This window comes from Ambystoma mexicanum, chromosome 9 (assembly GCF_040938575.1).
Source record: "Ambystoma mexicanum isolate Mex_15411 chromosome 9, UKY_AmexF1_1, whole genome shotgun sequence".
Lineage (NCBI taxonomy): Eukaryota > Metazoa > Chordata > Amphibia > Caudata > Ambystomatidae > Ambystoma > Ambystoma mexicanum.
Window position 1 is genome coordinate 966,271,777 of NC_090931.1, and position 26,650 is coordinate 966,298,426.

Here is a 26,650-nt window from a genome sequence, read left to right on the forward strand (position 1 = left end):
TAGCATAGTCCATTTTGGTTTGACTGAACCGACTAAGACTATTTTCTTTATAATTTGATGGTCGAGACAACTCCCATCCTAGCTATGGGGCGAATTAGGAGTTTATCCAAACCCCATGAAGTTAATAAAGGTTTTACAAATTGTATCCTTTGTGTCAGTGATGAGCGTGAAAAACTCACTGAATTCTTGGGAACAAAAATACCCTTACTTGGGGGGCATGAGACGTGTGGCTACTTCCTGAAAAAATTCCTGGGACAGATTGGGATACATCAAATGTCATATGAATGCCAGGCATTCAAAGCCCAGGAGCGACACTGTTTATCAGCAACCTTGAAAAAATTGTCCCAGAAACGCATGACCTTTGAAAACTTGAAGTGATGTATGATTTGTTCAGGGTGATATAACCCCGACCAGGTTGTATTGTAGTCTCTGGCCCTTGAACCGATGACCATGTTTCCTTTCAGACTAGTGCTTAGAGATTTTCACCTGTGTTGTCCCTTGACATCCTGCACTGTTATTTGAGATAGATTTGTTTAATAGATCCTATTTCTGCCCTGATCAGGCTTGTAATAACCCTGCCATGTAACAGACCGAATGGTGTAGTGTGTTGTTGACTCCTCGGTCTGTGGCAACAGTCAATGTTTCGTTTTCATGTTGTGAACTCTAACCTGCATTTTAACCCGGCTTGAGCACGCCTACCACAATGCCAGTAATTAGAAAGATGTGTTGCCCCCAGATTGTTTCTGAAAATCCATCACATTATAGGGTGGCAAGTTTACAAACAAACCCAGTGTGTACTTGCACTTTGTGTATCATTGCCTTAAAATGACAATTGCTTCATGTCAATCATGAACAGTGAAAGCATAATCTGTGGTAACATTCTATGCTGTGTTATAGAAGTCAAAACATGTTTAAAATCTTCCAAAACTTCCTGAGGATTTATAGTCAATACAGCATTTCTCTGGTCCTTGGATCCGTTCTTATATTTCATCCTATTTCCTCGCCAGTAAAAAAAGGATTGATGAGTTTCCACTTTGGCACTAAAATGTACACCGGCCTACTGCTGCAAATCTCTTCGTTATGCTGTTTGTTTGGCGAAAGTTTTGCTGCAAAACTTCCCTGCACTGTGGCTAAATTCCCTCACGCTGGTGCTCTGACTCCCTGTGCCTGTTAAAGGGGTTTTGCTTACTGTGAATTACAGCCACATTCACATAATTTTCGGACACACGCTGAATGTAGTGCAATTGAATTACTCCATCTAATGAAGTAACTATGCCGTGGTGATGATGTGCTTTCCTGGATGCTCTTATTCTTATATGAATGTGTGTAGTAGTAGTAGTGGCAGTTTCTCATTTATATAGCGCCTTTATCGCATTGGTATGGCAAAAGTGCACTTGTGGGGGTGAATGCACTCGGAGGACCGGAGTCCAATTTATGACATTTCTCAGAAGGAATATTATGCGCGAGCGCATTAGGCCTAGATAGGGAGCTAGATGGGCTGGTTTGTGTCCCCGTATACTACCCATAATGGTCAGGCATGTGGATGGGTGCTGGGGGTGGGCAGGAGAGGGCACAAGTGCAAGAGACCTGTTATGTATCCATCTGGACCGAATGTTTTGTCGTAGGTCATAGCTGCATTCTGATGGCAGCAATGTTGTGCTTCATGTATTAGTCTGGTCTATGGAGGTGGATGCGTGCAAGTAGGTAGCCCTACCTGTGACTGGTGTCCACCAAAGTGGTGCTTGACTACCTACCTTGAGGCTCAGATTGGAGCTCAGCCTTTGGTGTGGCTGAGTGTTGTGAGCCATCTAGTCTACTCCAGGAATTGCACTTTACCTTGCTATGTAGAGTAAACTGTGGAGACACTGACTGTGACCATGACTAGGTTTCTTGAGGTAAGGTAGAGAGAGGGATTAACCAGGTTTTAAGGGCCTTCTTGAGGAGAGGTAGTCCTCTCTGCAGCAGATGTTCAGTGGAAGGGAGCTCCATGGGGTGCGAGCTTGAACAGAGAAGGAGGATCCCCCATTTCTGGTGGAATTGAAAGGGGGATCAACAGGAGAAGTGCAGAGAAGTGCAGAGCCGGATCTAAGGTTTCTGATGGGTCGGTAGCGTGTAAGCTTGGCTTGGAGGAATTCTGGGCCAGTCTTGTGGACGGAGCAGTGTGTGATGCACATGGCCCTAAAAGTCACCCGTCAGCTGACTGGAAGCCAGTGTAGTACTCTAAGGGCCGGGGTGATGGGCTCTCTCAGTGAGAGGGCAAGGAGGAGTCTGGCTGCAAAGTTTTGGATTTACTGGAGTTTTTTTAGCTGAAATGCAGGCATGCCCAGGTAGAGGGAGTTGGCATAGTCCAAGTGGGATAGGATGATAGTGAGGATTGCTGAGAATCTGTTGGGTAGGAGAGATGGGGAAAGGTTCATCTGAGGATATGTAGGTGGAAATGACAGGTTATGGACACGAAATTCATGTGATGGGAGAGTGATAGGTCCGAGTCCAAGGTGGAGCCCAGGTTTTTTACAGAGGCGGATGCTGTAGGTCGGGCTCCAAGGGAAGGTGTGCATGGGGTGGTTTGGGGAAGGACAGATGTTTTACAGCAGATTGTGATTTCAGTTTTACCAGGGTTGAGGAGGAGATGGTTAGCCGTCATCCAGAAGTCGATTTCGGAGAGACAGGAAGCAAAGTCCGAATGGGGGAGGCTGGAGACTTGGGAATCTTGAATTTGATCTGGGTGTCACATGCGTAGTTGTAGCAGGTTAGGTTATGGGAGCAGATGAGTGCAGGGAGGAGGCTCAGGTAGAGATTGGAGAGGCGGTGAGACAGAGCGGCTCCCTGTGAGACCCCTTTGGGACAGGGCGAGGGAGGGAAGAGAAGGGAGGGAGGAACATGTTTTGAGAGGGGTTGGAGAGAAATGAGGAGATCCATCTTAGTGCAGCATCCCTGATGCCTAGAGAGTACAGTCTGTCGGTGAGGATGGTGTGGTTGATAGTGTTGAAGGCAGCAGAGACATCCAGGATGATTAGTGCAGCACAGCCTTCCGCATCTGCTGTTCTTTTTAGGTCATCCCACACAGGATTCTGTTCCCTGATATGGTCTTAACCCAGACTGGGCAGTTGAGAAGGCAGTTCTCACCATAAAGTGGCAGAGGAGGAGGAGTTTCAATCTTAGCCAAACAAGGGATAGATTTTTTTCAGGTACCCATTTCATGTACCGGATGTGAAATTATACATATAAAATCAATAATCACTCCTAATGATTGTTTACATCTTATTTTGATCTACAGCTCGCCTATTAAAACGCCTATGTTCCTTGAGGAGATATTGAGCATTTTGGCAGATCTGAATGGAACTCACAGCTATACAATCATACTGAATGACTTCAATAAATGGTTACGGAATCCCAACGTCTCATAAGCAATTGAACTAGAACAACGGCTTTATAATCATGACTTTTCTATACTAAGTAAAGAACACACGCATACACATGGAAATGCCCTCGATGGGGTCACTTCCAGAACTGTACATTTACAAATGCATCATATTATCCCATGCATCTGGTCATACCACTACACCGTGACTTTTGATACTATTCTTCTGGAAAAAACTGCTCCCTGGACTAACAATCTACAAAAGTAATACGTAGAAATTTTAATAAAATAAAATCAGATGACTTGCAGAAACCCATCAGTGAATTGATGGATTCCACATCTTGCCAAGATTCATCTGCCTCACTGGCGTCTAGTTACGCCCAATGCATCTTTAAAATGCTAAACCAGGTAGCACCACTGAAAGAGAAAAAAGTCAGAGGGAGAGAAAATAATCAAAAATGGTACTCCCCTCATCTTACCTCATTGAAACAAGAAAAGAGGAAGGCAGAGCAGTTATGGACAAAAGAAATCGTAGGAGAACAAGGAGAAATGGAAAGTTGTAGAGAAAAGTTATCGGGCAGAAATTCTGCGGGCCAAAAAAACACTTATTTGACTCCCAAATCTTGAGCTCTGCAAACAACACTAAGAAACAATTCGATATTATGAGGACATTAGAACAACCTAAAGCCCTTTTGAAACCGTTCACTCCAAACAATTTAGACTGTGAGCAGTGCAGAAAGCCTTTACCAATAAGTTCTGTAAAGCACAATGTAACATCGCTATTAGGAAAAAGGATAGGGAAAAATGTACATCCCAAAATCCTGTACCTGAATCCAAAATCTTTAAAAGACCTCCCTTCTCATTCGAAGCCATTACTCTGGACTCCCTCACCAAAATCCTTAAAGAAATGTACCATAAAACCTGTCAAACTGACGTTCTCCCTTCCAAAATTGTTTCTAGATCCTGCAACCTATTCCAATCTCTGACCTATTACTTATGTTCCTTGTTTGTTGAAGGTAGTCGACAAGGTGGCTGCCATCCAATTTCAGAGACACTTGGAAAAGTCAGACATTCTACACCAACAGCAAGCAGGCTTTAGGACTTCACACGGGACGAAAACCTCTATGCTTGATCTGTAAACTGAAATGTTGGACATAATGGATGTAAGCAAATCGCGGCTGCTGATGCTTTTAGATCATTCAGCAGTTTTTGATCTTGTGGACCATCCTAAACTTTTGAAAAAAATTAAGGAAATTGGTAATTGCTCTGCTAATACAGTGGAATGGTTTAGAGCATTTCTCAGTTTGGGATGTCTAGGATTGCTTGCAAAAATGGTTCCCATAATCCGGAGACTATAACATGTCGAGTCCCTCAAGGGGCATGCTTTTCCCCTGTGCTCTTCAATGTTTTTTTGTCGTCCGTTATGTGATCTCTTAGATTCCATTGGACTCTGTTTCACCAACTATGCTGACGACACTCAGCTTGTTTTTAGGCTGAGTGGAGTTTATGAAAAAGATGCTAGTTTGGTTATATCCGTATATGAAAAAATACTAATATGGATGTCAGAAAACGGGTTGTGTCTCAATAGTGAGAAGACCAAACTCCTTGTCTTCGGTTTGGCTCAAGCTAGAGAAAAGCTAGGAATGGCCTACACTAATTTCTACATACCAACACCCTATAAATATAGTGAGCAAAGTAAAAACACTTGGTGTTATGATTGAAACATCTCTTATTAATGCTGATCCCCAAGTTGCAAATGTAACTAAGAATGTTCATTATTATCTAAGGCTTCTGCGCCTCGTGAAACCCCTCATTTCAGACATTAATTGCACCACCTTGGTTAGAGCTTTAATCATGCCAAGGTTGGATTACTGTAAGGCTTTGCTGGATGGAGCCAGCAAAGCATGTGTTAAAAGATTGCAGATCCTACAGAATGACGCTGTTAGAGCAATAAAAAATGTCAAGAAACATGAACACATATCTATGCATAGAAGGAACTTACATTGGCTCTCGGTAGAAGCAAGAATAGAATTTAAAATCAATAAAATGACCCACAAATGTCTGTTTGGAAATGCACCTAATATTTAAAGGAGCGCATTGTCACCCAGAATTCCACCAGTATTACTAAATCGAAAGACTCTATGCGACTGGCCTGCCCTAAATACAAAAGGGCCAGGGGAAAGGAACTGTCATATCCTTTGAAGGCTGCTATGGCATGGAACAAATTGCCTGTAAAGCTGCGTCAGGAAGGACATTTGACTACATTCAAAAAAACACTGAAGACCTTTCTGTTCTCATAGTAACTGTATCCATCGTATGATGGTCCACTCTTTCCCCTTTCTTCTTCTCTAATCTGCCTCTCCGCGCCTTGATGCCTATGGGCTATGGTGCATTAGAAATAGATAAATAAAATAAATAAGTTGGATTCTGTGCAGATGCAGAGTTATGAGTATGCAGTGCGGTCTAAGAGTATGGCAATGAAGCAGGTGTTGGGTATAGGGTGGTAATTGGAAGGAAGGAGCGGGATGAGAGTGTACTTTTTCAGAAGGGGTTCATGTAGGATGTTTTGAAGGCCTCAGGAAAGGTGCCAGAAGTAAGAGAATAGTTCATTATGGATGTCAGGAATCCATTGCCCAAGATCCTGTCAGCCTCATCTAGTAGCACATACCACATAAGCCACTGACAGACTGGGCATATCTAGTATATCAATATTGCTCCAAGATGGCCACCATTTACTCCCAGTGACCACACTACCAAAATGGCCCCCGTCTGGCCCTCCAAGGGAAAGCACCAGGGAGCAGTGCAGTGGTTTAGGACTTCAGTCAATATAAACCCCACCCAGTGGGGAACCCGTGCTTAACGTTAGTTGCAAGTGTTGGGAACTTGTCTGATGCTTACTGAGCCCAGGTCCCGGAGCTCTCTAATGAAAAAAACAGTTATATTCAGAAAAGATGCTCACTAACTAAGGAAACTAGCATTTCTGTGCTGGTGACGCTTGCAGCCTCCGCAATCCGAGGGAAGAGCAGACGATCGACGTGAGTCCCGAATCAGCAGCCATGACATAACATTGCCGAAAAGGGTTCTGTTAAAGACTTTCTCTGTGCTCCATTGCTTTCGCACCCAAACACCCGCAGGCACATAAGTGTGTGCTGCGCTCCGACGCCATATCATATGCCCGTGAAAGAAACAGGTACCGGGGGCAGCATGCTCACTGCCTCTATGCTGCCTGCATTGCATTAACTACGTCCCGTGAACAAAACGGGCCTGTTCCTTCACATTATCGGAAAGCCTCATTTACCAATACCCCCTCTCTGTACAAGGACATCCTGTTGATATATTTGACATACAGAAAGACTGTTGACATTTCGGCATGACGAATAACAAAAATCACATTTAAACTCTGTAAACCACTTACCTGCATATTTGTCTGTGGGATGCTAAACCTTTCCTTGACCCCACCGCCATTTACCTGCAAGAGAAAACAAGCAATTACTTCTTTGGAAGTAATCTGTCTTCCACAGATACCAGAGCACCACCATATCGTCAACAATTTGCTGAGATTGCCTACTAGTGAGCTACTGCTGGTAAGCAACCCAGTTGTTGGTATTGAAAACAGTTAACATAAGAGTGGCTGTTAGAAGTAACTTGTAAACAACCCAAAAAAGACCTAATTACTCATTCCGCCGTCCACAGAGAAACAGCCAGCTGACAGCACAAAAGTAGCAGACATAACGGACACTTCAGCACTGCAGCTCCACTACCACAATCCTATCTCTTTGGAGGCCAGGGCGAGTGCACAGTATAGAAACGCACACGTCTTTGCTCCTATAGAGATGTGGGTAAAAGCGGCCTGTGTAAGGAAGGCATGGTATTAAACCATAAGACAGACGCAAGTGACCACAGTTCAAGGCTGTTTATTGAACTTCAATGGGCTTTGAAGAACGCTTATCTAATCCTAAATCTAAAGATGGGAGCAAGCTATGACCATCAAATAATAATAATGCAGTCCTAGTCGAGTCAGTCAAAATAAAAGGGCATATACTAAAAAACATATTGCCAATCCTTACTTCTAAATACAAATAGTGTGGGAAACAATGTTATGCAAAAAGAAAAGTGTTCAAGAAATGATATGTCAGGATATTGAAGCCGTTGGCCTCCCTTCCCCATGTTTTCAGCATGGGACAAGGCAGCACATTCAAGCTTAGCCCAGTCTCTGGCTTTTCTAGCATGAGTATGCAGTTCAGATCTCAGTATCAGGGCCTTCTATGTCAAAGTCTCTTTGCCATTCAAAGTCTCTTACTTCAGAAGGCCTGAAGGCGACAAACAAAAATTCAAAAGTTCCTTTCTCCTCAGGATTCTCATGTACAACTTCTTGGGTGATTCTCGACTCACACTGAGCCCCCCTCCGCCGGGCTCAGACCCACTGTAACACAAAGCTTTCATTTGATCTCCCTCTGTCGGGCTCGGACCAAATCCATGTACTTTTCCAAACCTGTATCTACTTCATCGAAATCGAAGACGTTCGACTGTGCATGGGATTTGACTTCACCCTTTGCAGGACCACTTCGATTCACATTTATTCATTCTCTCTCAATTGATTTCCCCCGTCGGGCTCGGACCAACTTTATCTACTTTTCTTACTTCTTAGTTGGCTCCCTAACAGAGACCTTTGATTGAGCACCCACACGGTGCCGGACCACTCTGTCAAAGGTATTGTAGTTTGCTTTAGTGTTCAATCACTCATCAGCAGTTTAACTTCATTTGCTTCTCTCATCACACGCGTTTTAACAATGTTCGTTCCAGCGCTCGCCATACAATGTTGCTGCTTGCAACCTTGGATTCAACACAGACCGGTCTTGTATCGGTCTCCCCAACTCACCGGTTGTGTTGCTGTCACTAAAGCGGCTTTATTCTTGGAGCCAAGGACAGTACCACAGTGGATGGAGATTCTCGCCGCCTTGATTACTGACGTGCGAGGGCCCCGGGTACCTCTGACATACAATGCAGGATTCTTCAGCCTGGTTTCCTGGTCTTAAGCTTTCTCTCAAGGTCTCGTGAAAGTAATGGTTCCTTGTCAAAAAAGGTCAAGGGAACTTTCCTCCTTGTGACCCCCTTCTTTTTGTCATCTTTCTCCTCTTGTTAAACTGCCATCTTGGAACTGCTGTTACCTTGTGTGCTTTGCCTCGCTCAGAGTGTGCTTTCATGCTACGCCTTTTATCCTTGTGGGGAAGTGTAATGGAAGTCAGGTGTGTGTGATGATCAGTAATTGCCTGACCTTGCCTGACCATTGTATTGGGACACGCCAGGTACACGGCTCAGATGTTAGTCTGTTTTCCCTTAGAGCGGGCTGTCAGTGAGAAAGTGTTTGTGTTGTAAAAAGAGGGGTAGAGTTCCTAAATATCTCACCGGCTAGGATAGGGTAAAGGCATTATAAGGAAGGGGCTGCCACGTCTCACTGTCTAGTGCCCCACTCCCCGAAGACCCCTCACCCAGGTGATCCTCCCGCACTGGTCCGCCCCCAGGAACTAGATCCAAAAGAGATGGCTGTGTCCTGGCAACCAGGATGACAGCTCCCCGGGGACTAGTGGGTGAGACATCTTCTGGTTTCTCACACCTGACATGTTATTGCAGGGTGATTGGGAGTGGGCGGGGGGATGAAACAGCATGGAGTCTTGAATTCTGCGATAGTCCTGCAGAGTTCCTTGCTAGGGTTACAGGAGTTGAAAATTCGGTTTCGTCGAAGGATCTTTTGGCTTTCCTAATTCCAATTCTATAGACCCTGGTCTGTCTGGGACTGTTTTGGAGCATTGCGTTGGCCCTTCAAATGCGCTCTGGGTGATGCTTCAGGGTTTTGGGGGATTTGAGGGAGGGCGTGTATCATTTGGGATTAGGGTCAGATCTCTGGTGGGCAGCGCATCACATCAGAGTGAGCGGGATGAGAGCATTGGAGAGCCATTGGTCAAATATTTCAATAGAGGGTGGTACTTAATGGAATGTGAGGACTGGGAGGGAGCTAGAAGGGAATCGCCCAGCTCGGGGTTTATAGTGACCTTATTCTAGAGAGGTACAGGGGAGCGTGATGAGGCAGAGTAAGGGCTAGGGAGACAGGAGGCGGAGGTCAGGAGGGTGACGAATATGGCACAGTGGTTGGTCCAGATGAGAGGACGGGGAAGCAGACTGGAGATCAGGTTTGTGGAGCTGAGTAAGGCATCAAGGTTGTGTGCTGCCGAGTGTGTTGTGATATCAGTTGGGTCATGTCCAGAGCTTCCATGCTATCGATGAGTGGACGGGTCATAGGGTTAGAGGGAACGTCAAACCAGATGTTGAAATCTCCTAATATGGTGAGGGATGGGTGCAAAATCAGGATGGGTGATAGGGAGTCACTAAGGGAGTCTTCTGCAAAGATTCGATTGTAGCCAGGAGGTTGGTTAAGGAGTAAGAAGCCATGGGTGATGGAAGGGGAGAGGTGGGTTTTTACTAGAAGTGATTCGCAGTCGATGGTTCAGGGTTGTTTCTTGTTGTGTAAGACTGAGAGGTGTTGTTTTTGAAGGATGACTAGTCCTCTAGCTCTGCTGGACCTATTGTGAATGATCAGGGAGTAGCCAGGGGGGAAGGCCTTGCATGCGATGGGGTTGAAGTCGTCAGAGAGACAGGATACATTGATGAAGAGGATGTCTGTTTTCATCATAAAATTATGAGTTTGTTTTTGGAGTCAGATCTGGCATTGATGAGGATGCAAGTGAGCAGGTAGGGTTTGTGAGGGAGGTTAGGTCTTGGAGTGGGAGGAGGAATTGGTGTGTGTGGAGTATGGTGGAGGTGAGGGGTAGGAGGTCTGTCTGCAAGGTGGCGGAGGGGTGTGCTAGTCAAGGGTAGGAGAGCGGGGAGGAAAAATTGGGGGTAGATGAGAGGCATTGGGAGGAGGGCTGGTGGGGTGGGTTAAGCGCAGGGAGATTTAGGGGAGTGAAAGAGGGATTGGACAGGGTTGGGGATAGAGGGGAGGATAAGGCAGTGTATGCGAGTGGCACAAGGGAGGTTCTTGGTCGGAGCTGAGGAGAGGATTGGGGGTGCGATGTCCTGCAGAGGATGTGGCCTTTGAGTTTATTGGGGTGTCTGGGAGGTTGTGGTGTGTGTGTGTGTGTGTGTGTGAGTGTAGGAGGGAATGTTGAGAACAGCGTGTCAGCCAAGGCGTCCCGAGCTACACTTAGGGAAGGGAAATGTGAGTTTGGGAATATTGGAGGGGGTTGTGCGGTGGAAGGAGTTGGAGGGATGGGCAGAGGGGGTTGGATGGGGTTAGGGGTATGTGTTTGTTGGGGTGTAGGGAGAGGTGGGGAGAAGAAAGAGGCATTAGGGGAGGGCAGCAGCTAGGGTCAATGGTCTTGTTTCTGGAACACCAGCGTGCAGCTCTATTCTGGGAAGTGTGATGTGCACTTGCAGAAGGGACATGCGAGATGGGGGGAAGTGTGGGGGTGGAAGGTGGAGAAGTGTTGGGAAGAGTGGGGTGGATAGGGGCGAGCAGTGTCCGTATATGGGTGTTGGGAGAGGAATGGGGAGGAGATGGACAGGGAAAGAGGGGCAGAGAATATTTGTGGTCTGGATTCAGTAACGCCAGTGGGCCGCTCTATTCATGGATGTGTGAGGCATGATGGGAAGCTAGAATTGAGAATAGGGCCTCGAATGTGGCTAGAATAGAAACCAGAACAGTGCATGAAGAATTTCGCTAGATTCAAAACAAGAACCGTGCCTGAAAATGCACTTGGAAACAAATAAGAACAGTGCCTGAAATGTCACTACATTCAAACATGAATAGTGCCTAACAATGTCGCTAGTTTCAAGCAAGAGTTGTGACTGAAAATGCAGTTAGCTTTCCAACATGAACAGTGGCTAAAGTGAAGTGGGAAAATATTCAGATTCAACAAGGGCTATGTAGTGAAATGTGTAGATGAAACCAGTGTTGAATGGAATTCTACTCACATAAAGTTGTAGTTCAGGTACAGTGCTCTTGGTTTTGGTGGCTAACCAGGGAACACAGTAAGGTACAGCGTACTGACAAAACGGCATATGCAGGTATACAGTAATATATTAATTGCGGGTATTAGTGGAATTAATAAGCGGCTGGATTTCTAGGAGCACTGTAATGGCTGTGTTCCCCACCTCTACCAACTTACCTGGGTGTAGCCACAGTGAAAGTTGCCGTCAGGCTTCCACTAGTGAAAAGGGGCCAACAGGGAATAGGAGCTGCACAGAAAGTGAGCTGCCCTTTGCTGAAGCCCTTCGCTGACTGCCCAGGTACAGCTGCCTTGAGAGAGCCTCAGATGAGGGTGGCCGTGCAAAGTGCAAAGTCGTTTTGTACTGCAAAAATGACTGTGCACTGACTTTGCCCAGACTTTGCACTGCAAAAATACTCTTTGCACAGTTCCATGAATCGGGGTTTGTGTTGGCAGTGCAAAGACACTTTTCAGCAGTGCAAAGTAACTTTGAACCTTGCAAAAAATTCCATGAATCAGGTCCACACAGTTCACTGGTGCAGTGCATCCCTGCTGGCAACAGTAATACGGGCCTGGCCTAGACTTGGAGTTACCCTTGTGGAATGCATGTATGTTTCTTGTAGATTTCAATAAGTATAAATACGTTTTTCCCGATCTAGGTCTATCCGACTTTCTGTGTGCACATAAGAGAACTATTTCCCCCTGCAAGCGCATTTACTCCTTTGTATGCACTTGGGTTTTGCCTGTTTTTTTACCTCAGTTTTGCCTGGGTTTTGCCTGTTTCCTCATTTTTACCGACTGGTGCCTTTACTTATTCTGGCCTTTCCAAGATGGCCAGATTTATTTTGGCTTTGGGAGCTGGCTGGCCTGGCCTAACTCCCCCCTCCCATAGGTTGCATTGGTCTTGAAACACCAATCAGAGCAACTGAGAGGCGGTATTGGCCCAGACAAACCAAGGCCCACAACTAAGGCCCATGTCTGCTCCCTGTCTGCTACCAGTACGCTACTTTGGATCCTCTCTGTACCCCAGCACCTGAACTTTCTGATGCTACTACCTCACTCTTCAATGGAACCTGGACTGCCTTGACATTGTCACCTCTTGAACTATGGGTTAATTCCCTCATTCCGGACTCACTCCTTACCCCCCTTTTGACTTTCACAATCCCTTATGCCTGTTTCTCCCATGTTTACATTCTGATTTGCATTGCGTTTCTAAACCCTTAGCTAACATCTGAACCCAATCGGAAAGTCAAGTCTTGCTGTTTTTGCTTTTTGGTTTGAAAGTCAAATCTTGGTGTTTTTTGCTTTTTGGTTTGAAGGTTGGATCATGCTGTATTTGCCTTTTGGTTTAAAGTCAAATCTTGCTGTTTTTGCTTTTTGTTTTGAAAGTCAAATCCTGCTGTTTCTGCTTTTTGGGTTGAAAGTCAACTCTTGCTGTACTTTGCTAACTTGCCCTGCACTTTGCTTGTAACCGTTGCTTCCCTGTAACTTGCTGGCCTTGTGACTTCACCACTCTTTTTCCACTCCTACCTGCTCCCCCCCACTTCTCCCTCCTTTCCTGCCTACCACTCCCAATGGCGCTTTTTGTTTCTCCTATCTTTTCCAACTGCTTCTCACTAAGTCTGGTAGGAAGAAGTTCATAAAGGATATCCTGGCCTCTAACCCTGGCCTCCCTATCACTGTCACCTATTCTAACGCTTCCTCCAGATACACCCTCACTGACATCCTCTTTGTCGTTCCTTCGCCAGATCTATGGACTCTTCATATGATCTCTGTGCTCTGTCCTGTCTCCTCCTCTTCCATTAATGGTGGCACCGACTGGGAAGTTCTCATGGCTTCCTTCGACTCCTCTAAAGTCATCATTAATGTCTACCTTAATGGCACCGTCATGGTCCATGGCCCTCAGGCCAATCTCCTCCTCTTTGATAGGCGCTTGCCTTGCCTCATCAATTTCCTTTCATCTCCTGCTGTCCCCTACTCTCCCTCCTTGGCTACCTTACCCTCTCTATCCTCCTCTTCTGCCCCACCTCGTGCTCCTTCTCCTCCTCGGCAGGGCATACCTCTGGTTTGTACCCCTTCCTGGAAGGTCTTTAAGGCTGGCAACCTTCTTCATTTTGCCACGCTCAATTCTCGCTCTGCTCTCAAACACTCTTCTGACATCTGCCACCTCCTTGAAGAATTTGACCTGAATGTCCTCGGTCTTACGAGACATGGTTCACGGCCAGCTCTGTCATGAGCTTAGACACTCTCCTCTCAGATGGCTACAAGATCGTCTCGGCACCTAGTTCCTCTTGGCCCGGAGTGTAGCCCTGATCTTTCCTGAGTGGATTCCTGCCTCTATCATTCCCACTCAGACTTACTCCTCTTTTGAATGCCTTGTCTACAGGCTCTCTCTCTCCTAGCAATTCTCTTACTTTGGCTACCATCTACCACCCTCCTGGTCAAATCTCCTCATTTCTCTCTAAGTGGGTGGGCCCCTCCTCCCCCCTCCTGGCCTCAACCACTCAACTCCTCCTCCTTGGTGACCTCAATATCCATCTAGACTCTCCTTGTTCATGCTCTGTACTCTTCCGTGATCTCTGCGACTCCCTCTCCCTTTCTCTCCTCCCTTCTGGCCCGACACTCTGCAGGGCACACACTTGATCTCTTGATCTCCTCTGACCTCCTCCTCTCCACCCCAATCACTCCCTCCTCACCTCTCATCTGTCCCTCGCCTCCCCCCAGGCAACCCTACCCAACACTGCCACCTACATTCTCGGATATCCAGCCCATGAAGCGTGTGTCATTGGAGGCTTTTGCCACCACCATCTCTCCCCCCTCCACCTCTGGCTGCCTCACATCCCGATACAGCCCTGTCTCTGCTCTACTCTTCTATATCTGATACTCTGGATGCTCTTTCCCCTGTCACAAGGATCCTCTCTAAGTCCAAAGAAAAGTGCAATTCTTCGTATTACTCTGACCTAGCTACACTTAAACATACGTGTAGGGTGGCTGAGAGGAAATGGAGTGCTTCTTGTTCATCCTCTGACAAACTGGCCTGTCACGTGCCCCAAAGGCAATACAGACTCTGTCACACCAAGAGGAGAGCCCACATTCAAGCCTGTGTCTCTGCAGCAACTAACAATTTGGCCGAACTGTTTAAAATCTGCAAGGAGCTGACCAAACCTGCTGCAGTCTCTGCCCCTCCTGTCGCCTCCCAGGCTCTTTGCAATGCCCTTGCCTCTCACTTCATCTAAAAAACCCAGGACATCCTGTCCATCCTCTCCTACCCTACCCCTCCTCTCCCCTCTCCTTCTGTGTACGCTTATCCTCCTTCAGCCACCCCCACCTTCTTTCTCGTCCTTTCCTCTTTTCTCCCCCGACAAGGTCACTAGACAAGTCGATCTATGAAAGCCTCATCAAAACAGGTTCATCCCTGTTCCTCTAAAACCCTCGAGGACCACATTGATACCCTCTAAAACCATCAAGCAAGAAACCCACAGCTTATCCTTCTTGCCCGGGTAACTATCGCCCAATTTCCATTACTCCTTTTCTGGGCAAACTCCTGGAAAAGCTGGACATCTCTCAGCTTAACCTTCTTTCTGATTCTGTTGGCTGTCTCCACGACCATCAGTCTGGCTTTAGAGCTGCTAGAAGCACAGAAACTGCGCTCCTAAACATCCGTGAAGATTTGCTCTCCAACCTTGATTCTAACATTCCCTCTATCCTCATCCTACTCGATCTCTCTTCTGCCTTTTACACAGTCAACCATACCATTCTGCTCAACCGTCTCCATGACAACCTGGGTATCACTGATCTGGCTCTGGCCTGGCTGACCTCTTTCCACTCTGATCGACCCTCCCAGGTCCAACTTGGGTCCTTCCTTTCATCTGTCTCCCTTTCTACATGTGGTGTTCCCCAGGGGTCTAACCTCTCGCCCTGGCTTTTCAACCAATACCTGGCAACTCTCGCACACCGCATTGCCATTTTCTGCTCCAATTTCCAGTGCTATGCTGCCGTCACTCAACTCATTTTCAGGCTTCCCTCTGCCACCTCCTCTCCATCTCTCATCTCTGATTGCCTAACTACCATTCATGATTGGTGAGCCACCAATGATCTCTGCCTGAATGCCAGCAAGATGGAGATCCTCCTCATTGGCACACCTTCACCCTCCTTTCCCCTCACTCTCTGGCCGGCCTCCCTTGGCCCTCCTCCTAACGCCACCTGCAAGGCTAAGAACCTCAGGGTCATCCTTGATTCCACTCTTTCCTTCTCTGCCCAATTCGCTGATGTCTCTAACAAGTCAAACTTCCTATTGCACCTTCTCAGAGGCACTCTGCCTTTCCTCTCCTTCCCCCAGAAGCTCACTGTCTCCCGAGCCCTTGTTCTCTCTAGGTTGGACTATTGTAACAGCCTCTTTCTAAAATCTAAATCTACCTGCCTCTACTCTCCGCCCTTTGCAACTCATCCAGAACAGGACTGCAAGACTTGTCGTTGACCTCAAGCCCTGGGATTGTATCTCTCCAGCCCTGAAATCTCTCCACTGGCTCCCAGTGGATGCAAGGATTCAATTCAAACCCCTGTGCATTGTCCACAAGGTTTTTTGGGGCCTGGGTTCAAAATACATTTAGTTATCCTTTCGTAAATATCTCACCTCTCGAGCTCTTCGCTCCTCTACCTCTTACTCCCTCAGGGTCAGTCATTTTTCAAAGAAACGAGCTGGGGGTGCTTTTTCCTGCATTTATCAGACATACCCTGTCTGCCGCCTTAAACCCAGCATTTGCCACTTGCTGGCTGCACTACCACTGTTAGTTGCCTTTTGTTATTTATTTATTTTTTATTATTTATCTGTTTTTCCTTTGCTCTGTACTTTCCACTTTTCCCCCCTTCCATGCACTTTTCCCCTTTACCTCCCTCACGCACTTGCACTTTCTCAATGTCACTGGGCCTAGTAAGATCATTGTTTTTGTTCTTCCTTGTTCCCATCCTTTGCCTTGTGCGCTCTAAATCACTTGTGTATGTGCGCGATACAAAAAAAATATCATATCATATCATATCTTGTTTTTTCCCAGGAATCCCTCTCCAACTTTACGCCGCCCGGGGGAATGGTGCAGAGGTTTTAGCTACTTCATCTCCCAGTAAGTCTGTTTTCGTTATGGATTTCTTACACTTTATTTCCTTTGAAAATGCTGCGTTCCGCTTCGGGAACTGGGTTTACTTACCTTCTGCATTAGACGGCCAGTCTCCTGGACAGATGCGATATAATTCATGGCATCAAACACCACGACTGGCAGACTTCTGCAAGAAACATATCTCATACAAAATAAAAAAATGAAACCGGAAGCTTGGACCTGCCTTTTGCCAACAGCGCAGAGCTCTCAGACAAGTCTGCCATGTGCCGTTTTAGACCGACATGAGAATGTGGTGGAATGGGGAATAAGGATGAGTCGGTGAATGCTGGTTCTTAATGAATGCATGTTTTACTGATCACAGTTATGGTGTTCCTGGTTCTGCTTCCAGTCTTGTTCTTTGGTTTATATTACATGTGATGTTGAGGAAACTGACATTATGTGGTCACAAGCACCCACCAGAGATTCACTGTTCAACTCAAACAAGCTACTCAAGATTTGGCATAGCGCACTCTGAGTCCCAGGTGCTGTGCACAAGATGGACCTCGCCCGCTGCATAGTGATGGAACAGTGGTGCTGTCTGGTAAGGTTATCACTCTGGTGGCGCCCTACCTTATTGTCCTCTTCACGGTAAAAAGCAAATCCTCTTCAAGGGGTGGCAAAGTTACTTTTTATGGTCTGTGTGCTTCAAGATAAGCTTATCTACTCCGCTGTCAGCCATTGCCCAAGTGGTTGACCTCTTGCCAACGCTGGTGGCGACATATGTCGTTGACTCACAAGTATCCGACTTTAGGTGTGAGCTGATGAGGTTTTTGTGGGGCCATGTATGTCCCGCCTTGGACGATTATGGGGTGATGCCAAAGTCATCTCAGGGCATGTCAAATGCCACCTTGACAAGAGTCAACAAAATGTTTGAGTAAAAAAATAAATATATAAACTGTGTCTTTACCTGCATTTCTCACTGGCTCATTCCTGGGAAAGGCCCGGACTCCGTTGTTCCCATATATCGCCACGTACCCCAATGTCCCAATCTCTGCGCACCAGGTCAGCCATAGAAATTAGGGGCACTTGCTCGTTTCTACCTGAGGTTGTTGGGGTGCATACACACCCAGGGTGTCTTCTAGTGGGTTTTTGGCTAGTACAAGTGGTGATAAGTTGTGTTAGTGTCATGAACACACTCTGAATCATCTATGACCGAGTCTCAGTTACTCGACGTCATGTTCCTGTTAAGAAGGCAATGCCATGGTGAACAACTTGCCATGCAGAGGGATTGCCAAAAGCGCTCCAATATTCGATAAAACTCAAATAACCCTACTGATCTAAAAAAAAAAAGCATCTGAATGAAATGCATATCACAGAGTCGATGATGGACATTTTGCAGTTTTGGTTCAGTTGGACTCCCGAAAAGGAAACGTTATTTTTAGATGATTTTCACTTTGGTGCCTTTCGAAAAGTTTCCTAACAAAACTCAATTCCTTTGGGACGTTTCCTACAGTTCTGCCGAGTAAAGGGGTGTGGGCAAAGTTAATAGGGGGTACCAAACATTGAATTTCCCATGCAAACTGGCACAGGGAGATTTTGCTCTCACCTATTGTCAAAAATTGCTTGATGGATTTACACCAAGAGAAGCAAGCGTCTGCTTCCGCTCCCACTCTTCACCTGCTCTGGGAACTATTCATCCAGTAGTTTTTAAAAAAAAATAAAGTGGCAGAACATGGGCAAAATGGACTTGGAGAAATCTGGGCTTACCTATCTATTTGTGGCTTGAAATACCCCTCTCCCTTAAGGAACAGGAGGCACTCCCCAAGGAGGTTGCTTCCAAAAATGATGGCTGTACATGGGGAGCAGTGATGTGTTAGGTGTGGAGGCAAGCCTTCTATATTATTATTGTTTGGCGCGTTGTTGATCCTGATAAAGGGGGCATGGAGTTCAAGGCCCCAGGAGCCCGTTGGGGAGGTAGGTCTGCAATCAGGGTGTCCTTAAACAAGGCACGAATGCAAGGGATATGTATCGCATCCTGGAGGTTTTCCCATGTGGTTTCAGACATGCATTGGAAAGGTTCATGCAGTGACATCATAGTTTTTAGTATGTGCCCATGCCTGCCCTTTGTCGGTTTAGAAGTGGGTCTTGTAGTGCATTTTGCTGCAGCATGCTCTTGTTTAATCTGTTTCCTCTGTACTTTGGCTTGTTCTCCATTTTTGCATGTGCTCATTTGCAATGCACACATTGCTCATGGGTGATGATGCTGGGTGGTAAGCAGTCTTTGGCTTGTTTTTTCACATTGGGGATTGTAAGGGAGAATTCTCAGAAATGTGCTAATTCCTCTCTACCTTAGAGACTCCCAGCACTTTTGCTGGACTCTAGGACTCATTTTTAACCTGGAGAGAGTGAGACCCTTTTCCCACTCTCTCGTGAATTTTTGTGTGATTTGAACTGTGTGTTTCTTTTGGTTATGGAGTCTGACAGACTCCATAGGCATCATCTTTTTACATTGTGGCACATAGCACCTTCAGTGCAGTGACACAGGGAAGTCTTTCAGATTTCCCAAAGGTTTAAATACCTTCTCTTAGATAAACTACTGTTTCCAAGAGCAGTGAAGTGAAATTGACTTTACTTACCAATAGTAACTTTCTAGACCCAGCACAAACTATCTTACCACAGGGTGCTGGAGGGGTTACTTAGTATCCCCTTTGTCTAGTTTCTCATGTAACATTTTTATGTTACACTTTCTACAATTAATGGCTGGTGGCAGTGGTTTACTTTTAACTACCATTGTGTGATTTTACAGCCTTGGTAAAGCACCCATGAGTGCCCATTTTGTCAAAATGGCCCTGGTCTTCATTTTTTGCCATTTCTTGTTGGAAAGGTCCTTCTTGAGATTTACTCTGCATGGCAAATGAGGTTTGGTCCCTTTGTTTGTTTTGTCTTTGGCGGGATTCATGAGTGAAGCCCACCTCTGGCTCCAGTATGTCTGGCAGGGGCAGGAAATGAGGGAGGTGCCCAAAACACCCTGTGCTTAATCCCCTTTGTTACAGGAATGCACCCAAAGGTGATTGGCCACCTGGCTGTTCGGCAAGACAGACACCCTGCTGTGTGACTGACAGCTAAGCTGGAATGAATGGGAGAAACCTGCATAAAAGGCGAGGCTTTTTGGCTTGGAAAGCAGTCGACCACTGGACAAAGGAATCTGAAGAAGAACTTGGAAGACACGCCTGCTGCAACTCCTGGATCGTTGGTTTGCCAGGTGAAGACCTGCTGCTCTGCAGAAGCTCTGAATTCACCTCGACTAGAGAAGCTCTGCAAGGACGACTTCTCCCCTTGAGTTGGTGGGACCTATCAACTCCAAAGTGAACTCATTTGGACATCCTCTCGGATCTGGCTGTACTTCCTTGCTGCTGCAGGAACCGTAGTGCCAGGGAGAGGAACACCAGATTGGAGTGCATCACTTTAAGTCGGACCCGAGCTGCTGGACAATCCTCCGGACTCCTAGTGCTGGACCCCAGATGCGGGGAAAGTCCAAAGTGGTATCTGAGAGTCTGCGGTCATGCTATTTGCTGAGACGCGAGGAGCTGACGTTTTGTCCTTTTCTGTCACCGACAGTCCCATTGTGTTGCAGGAGTCCCCAGAAGTCCTCCCTCTTATCCCCATGACTGAGGCACAGGAACAACAGGATCTGCAGAGCCACACAGGAACATAAGCCATCTGGAACCATTTCTTCTAACCAAAGGTACTGTACAGTCTAAGAAAACTTACCTCTTGTGTAGCCTTACTTGATCTCAGTTGTGACTTGTCTTGGTTGCTTCTGTAGAATTGCTACAGCTTCTTTACCTCACAAACCTAATCAGTTTGTGACCCTAAATTGATTCTACTTTTTCTACAAAGACTTCTAAAACATTGTGTAAGACTTCTACTTACCTGCAAGACGTGCTTCAGCTCACCCAGACTTTTGCCCAATTGACTTTGTCCTAGCCTGGCTCCCTGAATGACTCTTCTCTCCTCTAATTGTGTGTTTTTACCTTCCCTCCAGGAAAGGGTTAACTTGCTCTGCATCGGGGGTTCAAAAGTACTTACCTGTTTCAGAATATTTGTGTAATCTCTTGTTTTATTCTAATAACCCTTTTCTTTGACATGCTCCTAAGCGTTGCTCTAAATGCAACAGTGATATATTAATGTCCGCAGTGTCCTAGCTATTTAAGTCACCTGAGGGTGTAGGAACTGTCCATGTCCATCCCAAATGGGAACTTGCTGATTTAGAGAAACTGAGAGTGTTTATTTTTGAGTGTATTTGTGTGTTACTATTATATTTCCCCTTCTGAAGAGGTTTATTCAAACTGACTGTTAAATAAATTAATAATTGTTTAATCAAGCAACATTGTGTGTGTTTATTTAGATACCTGTAACTGTGAATGTCTGTGTAACTCCCCTACAGCTCACATTGATCCCTCTTGAGATAAGCCTGGCTGCTCAATCACGCTACCAACCTGTGTAGTACAGACTTATACCAGAGGTTGGGTTCCTATTGCCAGGAGGTCAGGGTTGTTGTAGTGCACCAAAAGGGTACTGCATGCAATCTTGCCTAACAGGGATGTACTCTGAATAAGAGCATCAGCAGGAAAGAGGCTTGAGCGGCCTTGTTGACCAAGATCCTGTTTCTTAGCTGTCTGCCTAAAACTGTTGATATGACGCTGCTTGCTTGTTATGGTTCCACCCCCACTGCTCGATCTATCACGCGGACAGCACCTGTCCGGGGCACCAGCCTGCTTATTGTCTGTGTGAGTAGTTTCGTATTCTGCTGCAGTGGGTGATTGATTGGTTGACTCTTGAAGCTCTTTCTTTTGACCTGGAGGGATCACCTATTTATTTTCTTGGACAGCGCTGTACACACACCACACTATTCCAGGCCGGTAAACAAGCCTCCAATGACCATTCCTTTTCAATGAAAAAAAATGTTTTGAAAATATATCGAGAGCAGTTCAGTACTTGAGCTGGCGGCTCTTTGCTGCGGCAGCTTTCATGACTTAGGAGCGAATCGGAACACTGTATAATGTAGAGAGCACTGTCTAAAATCGTAATACTTATTTCAGTTTTTCAATAAACGTAATTAATTATTCAACTTTAATTTTAGAACCGTTTGATACTGCACTTAAATGATGCTTCATATATGTCACCACCTAATGAGTTTTGGCGGGAATGGTAAACACGTGAGGTATTAAAAAAGCATCTAATGATGGGCATCTAATGGGCATCTGATGATGGGCTGGGATCACATGGGATATTTACAGCCTGAGGGACATTAGTACTGAAAGGGGAAAACATTCACCCCACCCAGTGCTTTCTGTGCGTTCCAGGTATTAAATATCCGAGGCTATACCACTCATAATTGGGTGGCATTTTACAAACAAGTAGTATTTAAAATACCACATTTTCACCATTACCGCCACTCTCTTAATCAGGGCTCTTTTGAGTACTTGACTGTTAAGTCCAGACTTCCATTCTCTGCTTAAGACTTCTTGTTCGTTTTATAGAAAAGGCATTTACTGGTAACCTATACAATGGGAACAATTACATTTTTTAAAAAAGTTTTATTTTTTGTCAGCTTATTACAAACTCTTACAAAACCAACATAAATCCTAATTCATTAAACATCATCAAAAGATGTCGTTAGATCCATCACTAAAAAGTCACAATTATGAACAAAGTCAAAAGAAAACAAGGAGACGAACCAAAGAGACTAATCATCACAAATTATTGATCAGCAACCTATTTAATTATGTGTTGACGAATCACCACGCTCTCCCCAAATAGTGATCAGTAATCTATTAATTAGCGAATCAGGAGACTTCTCATTTTCTCTCCACCAATGCACAATGCCTGCACAATGGGGAGAACACAGTCCTGATGCACCAGGAAAACCACCGGCAAGACTAAACATGGAATCGGAAATTCTGGGGACCTGAGACAAGTATGGGATGGCCAACGATCCCCCAGGGAAACAACGCATTGGTGACGCTCATATGTGTTAGGCAAGCAGATCCCGCCGCAGTCCGTGGTACGTTCATGAGCATGTGGCCAAACTCTGCTGGATTTGAACATATGCAGATGGAGCGCAGTGCTGGAAATGGAAAACAAAATACTCTGGGAACTACCCTCTCCCCATTCAGGGGCGGGGCTGGGGGCAGGAGGGAGCGAGGTCAAGATGAGGGGCCGCAGGCCCAGTTATGCACCACAGTATTTTTTCATGGAATCTAAGCCTGGTGATTTGCATAAAAACAAAGAGCATTTTGGGAACATAATGCCCACAATTTTAAATTGGAAACATGTCTGTGATGGTGATACAGCAACAAACCCTTTAGAGCGAGAAATGGAAGTTGGACTCTACTCTTTTCATTGGTGACAATACTCGCTCTAACAGAAAATAAGTCTGTCAATGGCAAGCCATATATACCAATTTGTTCAGCTTCTGACTAGGATGATGAGCTTTGGCTGTTTCAGCATTCAGTCTCTCGTTCAGTCTTCTGAGGCTTGGGCTGCTCATGTTTTGAAATGCATGCTGCTCGTGGATGAAAGCAAGGCTTACGAATATATCTGGGAGTTGCCAGGGCTAGCGGTGGGCCTGCTCCGCTACGTCCTGGTCCATTTCCTACCCTAGATGGAGGGAAGAAATGCAGTAAGCCAATTACTATGCTTTGTCCTGCATCCACAAAGCCGAACAGCTATTGACCAGCACTGGCCAATGGGGCGGCTCTTGTCGGTTCTGAGATCCGGCATCAGATATCTGGCTAGATCTCGGGACCCAGCCTGCCTCACTCCAGGCCTGGCCTGGCGGCTCAGTGATCAAATCTACTCTGTGCGAGTGCACGAACAGCAGATTACATTACCGAGCACCGAACCTCGCTTAGGGGACACCAGAGGCTTTACTAGGGGGGGACTGAGGGGGCTATAGCACTGGGTCTTTTGGTTGTAGCCCCGGATAGAAGCTCAGGAGCTACAACCATGACAGTCATGACAGACCCTCATTAGCGTAGCCCCAGATCCTTTCCAGACCTAGCAACACCCCTGGGGGACACACGTGAAGCTAGGGGCTTGGTGAAATATGCCAGCAATGATTCTGGTATTTCTAGTCTCTCAGTGAAAATGGGGGGAAAGTCACATTGTACACGTTTGGCCCCATATTTCTCCTTATGTTTATAAAGGATGGCTTGAAAAGTACACACACCATGGTAAGGTACACACACAAATATATAAACCTTAAATATATTAGTGTGCGTACCTTACAGTGGTTTGTGTACTTTTCAGGCCATTGTTATAAAGCAGAGCATTGTTAAAAGTTGAAAGTCTAACAGGGGGGTGAGGAGGGGAGATGAGAGTGCAAATGAGTCGTGAATATTTGCCCAGGATGTCATGTGGCATGAGAGTTTACAATCCTGGAGAATGGAGCAGTTTTTTCGCTGATTGGGGAAAGGATGCATGTGGGTGGAGAGTGTCGCTTATTTTCAGAGGGCAGACACGGCACCACTTGGTTGTTTTTGAGGCTGGCAATCTTGCACAAGTGTTTGCTACCAGGATTTCACCCAGGTTGCATGTTCCCAGTGTTCACGCTTACTGACAAGACCACACAAAATTGTCATCAAAGCATATGTCTCATATTTGGATATTTTGTTTTCCACAGTATATTGGAATCTAGATTGCTGGGTTTAAAAGGTGAACACCTTTTATATTTTGCCAGCGTAGTTATTGGAAAGAAGCAGCATGAAAAAATTGCAGAATTTTAAAACTATTGTTTTGAACATTTGCTTTGAGCGGAGTTCAACTGCTAGTTCTGCCCCCTCTGAGCTCTGCTTCCTCGGAAACCCTGCCCCCTCCTCCAAACTTCACCCGCACCCGACCCTTGTGGGATCCCCCTTTGAAAAAAGATGCCAGTTTGGCGCTAGCATTCCGGTTGTATGTGAGTGACTTGGGCCCGTGAAATCTAAGCCATTCCAGGGCAATGCAGCCACACTCAAGCATTTCATTAGCCTCTGTGACAGTTGTTGGTAAACACGAGCATGCTTCGCCTTTGTCCTTGAATTGTTCTCTCACCCTCACCCGAGTCCCAAGTGCTGTGTAAAGCTCCACTCCATTAACTTTCGGGTTTAGAACAAAAACACGTCATGTGTATTGCATTTCGGGAAGGCCTGGTACCGACTGAAATTAAAAAAGTCACAATCACACCTTTAGCAAAAAAAAACGAAGTTAGACCAAAGTGATCCAGGTAATCTAAGACCCATCACTAACTGTAACTTTCTTCTAAAGGTATTAGCCAAAATCGCCACAAACCAACTTCAGGCTTTCGTCAAAACAAATGAGATCCTTCACAGCCAACAGTCAGGTTTCCGGGAGACACACAGTTTAGAGACTGCAATGCTAGATCTCCAATCCCACATGCTAAAAACATAGTGGAGAATGGAAAAACAGGGCTCCTAATACTATTAGATGTCAGCGCAGCCTTTGACCTACTGGACCACAGGCAACTCAGACTAGCATTATAGAGAGGAGCAAACTGTTCCAAAGAGGCAATCGACCGGATATCCTCCTTTCTCTCGCACAGGGAGTTAAAGGTCCAATGGGGGGATCATTTCTCTTTTTCAGAAAAAATAAGCTGCGGCGTACCGCAAGGAGCCAGTCTGTTACCACTTCTTTTTAACAGTGTTTTTTAGTTTTCTTTTTATGATTCTGAAGAAAATCAGTGTTTTTTTCACCATTGCTCCTCTCCTTCCCTCATCTCTGTCTGTCTGTCTGCTATCCAGGAGTGGTGGGCCGCCAATGACCTCTGCCTTAATGCCAGTAAGACTGAGATTCTACTCATCGGCACATCCACTCCCTTCTTCCCTGCAGCTCTCTGGCCGGCCTCTCTTGGCCCTCTTCCTGCTCCCACCTGCAAGGCTATTGCAACAGTCTCTATCTTAATCTGCCTGCCTCTACTCTCCGCCCTCTGCAATTTATCCAAAACAGGACTGCGAGACTTGTCCTTGGCCTCAAGCCCAGGGATCGTATCTCTCCAGGACTGAAATCTCTGCACTGGCTCCCAGTGGCTACGAGGATTAAGTTCAAACCCCTCTGCATTGTCCACAAGGCCTTCTGGGACCTGGCACCACAATACCTTCAACTCTCTCTTCCCAAATACCTTCCTTCTCGGGCTCTTTGCTCATCTGCCTCCAACTCCCTCAGGGTCAGTCGCTTCTCCAAGCAACGAGTTGGTGGTCGATCTCTCTCTTCAGCAGGGGCCTCCCTCTGGAACAGCCTTCCTGCCTCCCTGAAACTTGAGGAGAACCATCTCCCGTTCCAGAAACACCTCAAAACCTTCCTCTTTGCTTCTACTTTCTCTGCCTCTCTCCCCTGCTGAAATTCCTGGCTGAAACTGCACTGGGTACCTGGCCACCCTTTCTGATCTTGGGGCCAGGCCCTGCTTTTGCACTCCTGCCCTGCCCCCCTGGCAACTCCCACACCTGGGGACTGTTTCTGTATCCCTACAGTCCCCCTACCAGCACTTACGTCTCCTCTTACCTTGCACTTGCCACCATCTGGCCTCTTTTATTTATCTTATTTATTCTTCTATCCCATGCACTGCACTTTCCCCTCTCCCTTCCCCCAGGCACTTTTCCCTTTCTCCCTACCCATGCACTTCCGCGATCTGAATGACACTTGTGGCCTACTAGGATCGTTGTCTGTCTTCCCACTGTTTCCCCTCCCTTGCCTCCTCGCGCCTTGAAACACTTGTGTATAGGCACGTTATAATTGCCAGATCATATCATATATCATATAACATATCATATATCATTTACGCCGATGATACCCAACTGGTCATAGAACTTAACGGTGACCACACCCAAGACAGTGCCAATGTAAAAAAACTTTACAAGTTAATTGAAAAATGGATGACCAACAACTGGCTCTGTCTCAATGCCAAAAATACAGAATGAATGATTCTTGGGACTAATACAGCCAGAGCAAGACTGAACCATCAATACAAGTGTTTCAACATCAATGAAACCCAAATAAAAGTTGTGAACAAAGTCAAAACTCTTGGGATGCACATGGAAGCATCACTGAGCGCAGAGTCCCAAGTCATGCAACTAAGAACTGCTCATATTACCTGAGACTCCTACACAGAATACTCCCCTATCTAATAGAGGAACATTGCGCCACAGTAGCAAGAG

At 46.0% G+C, this 26,650-nt stretch overlaps 1 protein-coding gene across 1 annotated transcript in view; it reads left to right on the forward strand.

Annotated features, from left to right (window-relative positions):
* Nucleotides 1-26,650, forward strand: part of MYO3B (myosin IIIB) — a 3,387,754-nt gene that overhangs the window by 1,220,326 nt on the left and 2,140,778 nt on the right. Inside the window, exon 8 of the mRNA XM_069616181.1 lies at nt 16,398-16,463. Within this exon, the coding sequence (XP_069472282.1) occupies nt 16,398-16,463 (66 nt within the window). The remainder of the gene's footprint in view (nt 1-16,397; nt 16,464-26,650) is intronic.